The sequence below is a fragment of the Oryctolagus cuniculus genome, chromosome 2 (genome assembly GCF_964237555.1).
Source record: "Oryctolagus cuniculus chromosome 2, mOryCun1.1, whole genome shotgun sequence".
NCBI lineage: Eukaryota > Metazoa > Chordata > Mammalia > Lagomorpha > Leporidae > Oryctolagus > Oryctolagus cuniculus.
In genome coordinates this window covers 65,336,253-65,344,586 of record NC_091433.1, presented here as the reverse complement: position 1 = coordinate 65,344,586, position 8,334 = coordinate 65,336,253, and the positions used below count along the sequence as shown (strand labels likewise).

The 8,334-nt window shown below is 42.9% G+C and overlaps 1 protein-coding gene across 2 annotated transcripts; it reads right to left on the bottom strand.

Annotated features, from left to right (window-relative positions):
* Positions 1-486: 486 nt before the first annotated feature.
* Positions 487-8,229, bottom strand: ING2 (inhibitor of growth family member 2). Of its 2 annotated transcripts, none has more exons than XM_002709489.5 (2): positions 8,049-8,229; positions 487-2,492 (listed from the first exon to the last, which is right to left on the bottom strand). In XM_002709489.5, the coding sequence occupies exons 1-2, from the start codon at positions 8,227-8,229 to the stop codon at positions 1,822-1,824; spliced, it is 852 nt and encodes a 283-aa protein (XP_002709535.1). In that variant the 3' UTR covers positions 487-1,821. The 2 variants fall into 2 exon arrangements, with proteins under 2 accessions (XP_002709535.1, XP_008248454.1); XM_008250232.4 differs by lacking the exon at positions 8,049-8,229 and adding an exon at positions 6,479-7,305.
* Between the last annotated feature and the right edge of the window lie 105 nt (positions 8,230-8,334).

Below are 8,334 nucleotides of genomic sequence, written 5' to 3'. Positions count from 1 at the left end.
TGCTGACTTCTATAAAAGTCACATACATTGTGACTTGCCAATATTTGTTACTTTAATGGTGTCACATAATTATCTCCATTCTTGTAACGTCTATGATCTAAAACAAAACAGTACACTTTCAAGAGAGAAAGTATCTCTTTATAACTAAAACAAAATAAACTTTTAATCGTGCTGCCTAGTAATTCTCACTCAAGTAATTTGACCAGTGGGCTCTGGTCATCAATCAAAAATCCTCCTAGGGTAAGTCTAATCAAGTAGTGTGCATTTACTTATTCCTAAGCTCATCTTTACAGTCTTATGTCAGAATGGAGGAAAAATTAATCAAAGGAAAAAAACAAGTAATTTCATTACTAAAGTCCTCACTCAGTACAAACACTACAGATTTTCAAAAGAACCTTGGAGATATTTAAGCCAACTCATTTGACAAGTGAATGACCTGAAACCCAGACAAGGTGAAATGAGATGCCTAAAAGTCACACAGGAGAGTGAGAAGAGAAAAAAACAATTTTTTTTTCCAAACAAGCAGACAGGATTTTTCACATGTTAATCAAAAAGAATCAAGATCATCAGATTAGGAAGAAATGAATAAAAAAGTATGTTACACAAAGATTTAAAGGACTAGTCAATCTGCTGCCCCCCAAAACCAAACTTTTCTTCAAACATGTGGACACGTATCCATCAGATGCTTATCCTTAAAATATCAGAATCTTGGAAAATTCAATTTACAAATACATTATTAATTGCATTATTATAATGAAATTAGCTCATCAAACAGGAAAACATCAAACAGCACCAATACTAGAAAGTTAAGAAGGTAAATACACTATTATTTAAAATAATATATAATCACTAATTGAGATTGAAATGAACTGACTATAGCCACTAGCAAAAACATCTAAAACAACTGTTTGATATAAAGGCATTATTTATAAGACTAGTGTATGCCCTTTTCCCACTGATAGGCCTCTGGCTAAGCATCCCAGAGGTGGGTCACATGGAAAAATACTAAGATGTGTTTTTTCAATTGCTCAACCTTGAGCCATGATTCTACGTAACCCAAATTTTGCCAATACAATCCAATGGCAGCATTTCTGGTGTCCTAACTAGTTACCTGTCCCAATTAAAACAAAACCAAAACAAATCCCTTATTAAGCACTAGATTAATTTTATCTGTGAAGAAGCAGCAAGGCATTTACAAATGGACTACTGACAGTGTATCAAAATGCTACTAAGGAAAATACAGCAGCAAATACTCTAATAAGAGCACATTATTCCACATGGAATCCCAAATGATTCTTATCTCTAGTTCCATAAATTCCCGGAAGACTAGAGATGAACAGGTGTATAATAGATGGGGCTAGGGAAAAAGAAGCTCTAAACCATATAGTGTTCATATTTTAAATTACCCAAGATAATCTGAGGCTTAAAGAGAAATCCAACAATATCTAAATTTTTTGAAGCATATAATATGAACTAAAAATGCTAGCAAAATTTGTGTTTATTCCTCCAAAAACAGCATTGTAGTTTTAAGTGAAAATGAAATAGGCATGGTTTGTGATATCTTTATAATGTTCACACCCCCACTCTCCCTGTCCCCTGCTCCTCTCATCAGGTGATCTGAAGACTACCTGGTTTAAAATATTTGGTAATTCAGTGCAGAAAATTAAGGTCACAGACAAAGTACAACAACTTTTAATACACTATTAATACTAATGATTAAAAATTATTGCATAGTCTTTATGCATTTACCCTAAAACATTTTCTGAAAGTAAACGAATTATATAAAAGACAAATAACCCTTTAAAATGTGGACGGCCTTCACTACCTCGATCTTCTATCTTTTTTTGTTTTTTCAGTACTTTTGTCCATTGTTTTCTCATTATCTCCCCTGCACTTTGGACAATACCATTTCCCCTTTGGTTTGTAGGTAAGTGAAACACATGAAAAGTGAAACCACTCGATTGGACACTGTTCATTGTCACACCCTATCATTTCCCCATAAGACACTTGGTTACACAGACAGTATGTAGGTTCATTGGGATCTATTGCAAACTCAACAGGGGAAGCTTCCCTTTCTTGCTTGGCCTTGGAACGTTTCTTTTTCTTGGCTGACTTGGATTTCTTTTCTTTAGGTGGCTGATCATCACAGTCTTCAATCCCATTTGTCATGTGACATAAATCGCGGCTCTCACTGGTACGCTGTCTGCGGGGTCTTCTCGAGGATCTTTCTGGTTGACTGGAATCCATCTTTGCTTTATCTGAGGCTCGTTCATTTTCAGCAGGATCTTGGAAACACTGTGAATGTAACTCCATTTGTCTCGCACGATTTTCCACCAACTCAAGCATTTGTGTAACAATCTGAATTTTTTCATCTCCCAATTCTTGACTATTGATTAAAGCTCTCTGGAGATGCTGCTGTAGGCGTTTTTTCTGGTTTGAGTCATCTTCTTTCTTATATTTTTCATAGACATCATCAATTTCCTTTAATGTTTCTAACAGAAGAAAAGAAAAATGAGACTGTTATTGTGTGTTAGCACATATAACATTTTCAAGTCAGTTATTTTGTTTTGTGATGTTTAAAGTTATGTGTGCATTTATTTAGGCTGGCGCCACGGCTCACTAGGCTAATCCTCCGCCTGCGGTGCTGGCACCCCGGGTTCTAGTCCCAGCTGCTCCTCTTCCAGTCCAGCTCTCTGCTGTGGCCTGGGAGTGCAGTGGAGGATGGCCCAAGTGCTTGGGCCCTGTACCCACATAGGAGACCAGGAGGAAGCACCTGGCTCCTGGCTTCGGATCGGCGCAGCGCACCGGCCATAGCGACCATTTGGGGGGTGAACCAACAGAAGGAAGACCTTTCTCTCTGTCTCTCTAACTCTGCCTGTCAAAAAAAAAAAAAAAAAGTTGTGTGTGCATTTATTTGAAAGGTAGTGAGAGAGAGGAGAGAGAGACAGAAAGATCTTCCATCTGCTGGTTCACTTCCAAATGGCCAGAAATGCCAGGACTGGGCGAGGCTGAAGCCAGCAGCCTGAAACTCCATCTGAGTCTCCTGCATGGGTGCAGGGGCCCAACTACTTGGACCATCCTCTGCTGCTTTCTCATGTGCATTAGCAGGGAGCTGGATCAGAAGAGGAGCAGGCAGGACTCGAGCTAGTGCCAATATGTGATACCATAGTCACAGGTGGCGGCTTAACTTGCTGCACCATAACACTGAAAATAGTCAGTTATTTTTTATAGAACTGGTGAAGTTAGAACTAAACTCATACCATGAAACTATACTTCCCTACAGTACATATACATTATTTTCCATATAAAGACCATGTTATCCAATACTCAGAAATAAACTACTAAAAAGAACACTGAACTTATTAAAGTTCATTAATATTAATGATTATTACTAACATAATCATTAATGTTAACAGGATAAAAGACGTGTGGTCAATTAAAAATCCAAAGTAGTTAACAAAGGCAAGGACACTGAATATCGGGTTAGAGTCTACCTACTGCCATATCACCTATACTTCATTTGAATATCAAAATAACCCTCCATGTAAAGTTAACATGCTATACTGCTTCTACAATACATGAAGAAGTTCCAGGACTAGGCTGCAGATTCTCGCCCAACTGTGTTTAGAGCATTAACTTGCTACATGATTCTAGACAGACACTATCTCCTCACTTTCACATCAGATTGTTGGATATTCTTGAACCAAGCAGAATAAGCAACTCCTAACTTCCCATCATCCTAGTTTCAATGGGTCTTTTATTTTATTATCACATGTGAAATTCTGAAAAATCAAACTATTTCCAGAGTAGGTTCTGGTTCTGGCATCATCTAAACAAACCACTAACAAAATTACAGTAAAGTCAGCATTGGATCACTGTGCTTTTATAGATAACTCAGCAGTTGGTTCTAAGCTTTTAAAACTGCTGATTTGCTAGTATAGCATTTGGGACATTTACTTAAATCAAATAAAAATAGCTGAGTCACTAGATGATATGTAAAAATCTGAGTCTGAGATGTCATGAATAATTCAAGATTAGCTTATTAAAATCTGCTCAATTTCTTATTCTTATGATATATAATGCTGTTTGTGTGTTGTTTTAAGATTTATTTATTTATTTGAAAGGCAGAGTTACAGAGAGGCAGAGGCAGAGAAAGAGAAAGGTCTTCCATCTGCTGGTTCACTCCCCAGATGGCCGCAATGGCCGGAGCTGCGTTGATCTGAAGCCAGGAGCCAGGAGCTTCCTCCAGTCTCCCACGTGGGTGCAGGGGCCCAAGGACTTGGACCGTCTTCCACTGCTTTCCCAGGCCATAGCACAGAGCTAAACGGAAGTAGAGCAGATAGGACATGAACCGGCGCCCATATGGGATGCAGGCGCTGCAGACTGGGGCTTTATTAATCCACTGCGCCACAGCGCTGGCTCCTAGATACAGTGCTATTTGAGAGATCCACCTTACTAAAGGTAGAGAAAAAAATCTAATTCATAGTATCATTTGGCATACCACTGTTTTATATTCCAGTATTACTAAATACAAGAACAGAAATGTTAGACAAGTAAAATATACACACTGGTGCTGTCTACAAGTAAGGTAACACAAATCAAACATTCATTTCATACGAATTATCTCCTCCCTGAAAACTGCAGGTACTGACACCTGTTGGACTACTATTTGCCCTAGGATTTGTGACAAAATACCACTATGAAGTTGAAGGTAATCATATTTGCATGGCATGCTTTTGAACAAAGTTCCTGTCTATCCCACTTGCTGAGGTAGGCACCTATGTGGATTTCTTAATAAACTAGTTTTTCTAAAGGAAAAATAAGGAAATTAAGTATTTTGCCCTTAGACATACAAAAAAAATGAGGATTTTTTAAAAAATGCTAAACCTCATTCCAAATATTTTGCATCTAATAATGAGTTAGAAATTAATTATACCATACACAACAAAAGATAAAAATAATAAAAATTAAAATTACACTATGTAATACCAGTACATTAATACCATGAGACAAAAATTCACATTTTTATAAAGATGAATTATGTAGTGACAAGAAGGGAAACTAACATTTACTCAGCCCTTATCTATGTGGCAAAGATTTTCTCATCCAATCCCCATGAAGACATTACTTTCACATGTGAAGTTAAACTCAAGAGGAAAGAACCCCAGACTTTGAACTCTGTCAGATCTATATAGTGGACCCCACAATTTAGGTACTTGCTATAAGTAACATGAAAGGCACTTGAAATTAAATATTAAATTTTAGTTCAAAGGTTGTTATTTACCTAATTATGAATGAGAATACTAAAACAAAAAATAAAGGTTATCTAATGCCATATCCCATAATAATTTACTGAATTATGAAACTCTTCTTCTTTAATTCTCTATTTTATAGGTTCATCAGCAATTTCAGGAACTGTCTCAAATAGTTGGAGAGAAATTTCCTTGAATGCTTATATAATTTATATCATTAAATATTGCGCTAAGTATTAGATGCCAACCAAAAAAAATACTTAAGGACTAGCAAATAAGAAACATGAAAATGGGTGCCAGCACTGTGGCATAGCAGGTACAGCCTCTGCCTGCACAACCCCGGCATCTCACATGAGTACCAGTTTGAGTCTCGGCTGCTCCACTTCCCGTCCAACTCCCTGCTAAAGTGCCTGGGAAAGCAGAGGAAGACCTCCCAAGTGCTTGGGTCCCTCCATCCCCCTGAGAGACCCAGATCAAACTCCTGCCTCCAGGCTTCCGCCTGGGCCAGCCCTGGCAGTTACGGCCATTTAAAATAAACCAGGGGTGGGAATGTAGGCATGGTGGGAAGAATCACCATGTTCCTAAAGCTGTAATTATGAAGTTTATCAAGTTTGTAACTGTAAAGCTGTATAGTTCTGCATAAAAAAAAATAAAATAAATCAGGGGATGGAAGATCTCTCTGTGTAGCTTTCAAATAAATAAATAAATGTTTAAAACAAATTAAAAAAATGAAAGTGAACCAGGAACACAATAGTATGTAAAGTTAGTAAAAAACCATAAAGGTTGAGTTTAGCAACTATGTGCACAGAGCGAAAATTCTATTGCTTTTCTATTAATGTGGAAGTTAATCACAATTTTACAGAATTGAGAATTTTGACAATCTCTCAATCTTTTAAGTCCTACCATATCACTCATACTACCAGAACTAATTATGACAATTATAGATGGTCAAATAGATTTCTCTATCAACAAATTCTAGCATTTCTTCCCAACTTCAAATAGTTTAAGGCAAATTTGTGCCTTTAAAGTATAAAAATCTACAAGCTTTACAATCTTCAAAGTTACCACTTGAAAAACCACAAATATTCAATATACAATTCTTAAGCACATACGTATAATTTTCTGGGTTACGACTCACATATGTGCACCACATCGGAAAAAATAACATTGGACAACTCTTACTTAAAATAAAAAGGTTTAAACAGTTTGAAACAAAGGACATTCACCTAAAGTAACAGGCTTAGGAGACAAAAATTCCCCCATTCAACTAACTGGACAAGTTACTTTTATCTGTAAAAATCAGTTTTACTTCATATAATGTCCTGGATCTGGTGCAGTAACTGGCACACAGCGACAATCAGTATCAGCTTTATTCCCACTAAGAGATCGGCCCTATCAATCATATGGATTCAGAGAACAAATTTATGCATTCAACAACAGAGACTTAAATGTCGCTACACGCTACAGGCCACAGAAGTCACTCTTGAAGTGGATTCCTTGAAATCATCGGATTAGTGACGTGCTGGGAAAAACAGAGCAAGGGTACAAGAAGTTCGTGTCCAAGGTCTGTTCCTCGACTTCGGGTTATCAAACACATTTCAACTCCCGATCCGAAGTAAACCACTCCCCTGCTCGTAGCAGGCGGAGAGTGGACGACGAACGACACTATGCGACAAAGGTCGAGTCCCTGTCCTAGCTTCTTGGGTCTGACCACAAAGGGTGGTTTTCGTCCCGTCGCTGAAACTTGGCGGAGTCGCGACCCAGGGGCGAAGGGACGCCGGGCGGTTGCCCAGTCAACCAACCCACTTCCTCCTGGGGCCCGGAAGTGACACACGGCCCGGAACCTGCGAGCCTTCAGGGACAGCTACGGTGCCAGCAGCTGTGTCCCCGTGCCGACTGACCGGCTGCGAAAGAGAAAAGTCACACAGACGCCAACACTGGCTCTGCTGGGGCCGAACGAACGAGCCACTGGCCAGACTGGCTCTCGAGCAGCCGGTCCCACCCAAGCCTCTGCAGCCACTAGCCATTTCCGAGGCCGGCGGAGCGCCTCGCGTCCCCGCCCCTCGCCCACGTCACGGCCGCAGGCCCCGCCCCCAGGGGCCGGGGGCCCTCCCGGCCACACACGCCCCTCTCCTCCCCTCTCAGCGGGAGACCCCTCCCCTTTTAACCATTTGGCAGAAGGAGCTGGGCAAAGGCTACTGCGCTGGGCAGCCCGGAACTTTCCCCCCGGCGGGAGAGGGGAACAGACCGCTCGGTTCCCGAGCCAGGAGCCGGAGCGCGGAGGGAGGGACCTGCCCCGAGTCCGCCTTCGCGGCCCTCTCCCGCCCCCTCCCCCCGACACGTTCCAATGCATCTCCTCTCGGGGCCGGGGGCCGGAGGGGGTGGGGAGCGCGGGGCGCCGCAGACCGGCGGGAGCCCGGCCGGCCGCGGCCCCCCGCCTGGCTGCACACTCCCTCGGCCAGGCGAGAGGGCTTGCGGCACTGGGCCGGCAAGAGCCGGAACAAATGCTTGCTGCTTAAAATGGCTGATTCCCCTCCACGACAGCTGCAGCCGCTGGGTCTGCAGCCGGGGCTGACGCGCGGCCCCCACCCCCACTCCGGGGACCCCGGCGAAGTCCTCGCCGCCCGCAGCGGGGAAGGCGAGGGCCTCGAGCCCCCTGTCCAGCTCCTCCTCCCCGCCCCACACGGCAGGACCCCCGCCGTGTTGCACTCGCGGAGACTGTCACCGGAGAAAGGCAAAGTGGCACAGCCGGGGCAGGCTCCGGGCGGCCGTGCCCGAGAGCCCCGCGGCCCCTACCTTGATATTTGTTGTCCAGCTCCCGCAGCACAGACACGTTCCTCTGCATGTCGTGTGGCAGCGACTCCACACACTCGAGGTAGTCCTGCACGTAGCAGGTGAGCAGCCGGCTCCGCTCCCCGGTCAGGAGCGCGGCCGACGAGTACAGTTGCTGCTGCTGCTGCTGCTGCTGCCCTAACATCCTGCCGCCGCCGCTGCTGCTGCTCCTGGCCGCCGCCGCCGCCGCCGCCTCCGCATCCAGCAGCCGCACATGCAAAAGCCGCGCTCACCGCGGCTCGTCTGCTCG

Excerpts from the sequence above, each read along its gene's own strand:
- ING2 (XM_002709489.5), bottom strand. The coding sequence starts at position 8,229 with ATGTTAGGGCAGCAGCAGCAGCAGCAGCAGCAACTGTACTCGTCGGCC. Across the intron at positions 2,493-8,048 it reads GCTGGACAACAAATATCAAG|AAACATTAAAGGAAATTGAT; the intron begins GTAGGGGCCGCG and ends TTCTTCTGTTAG.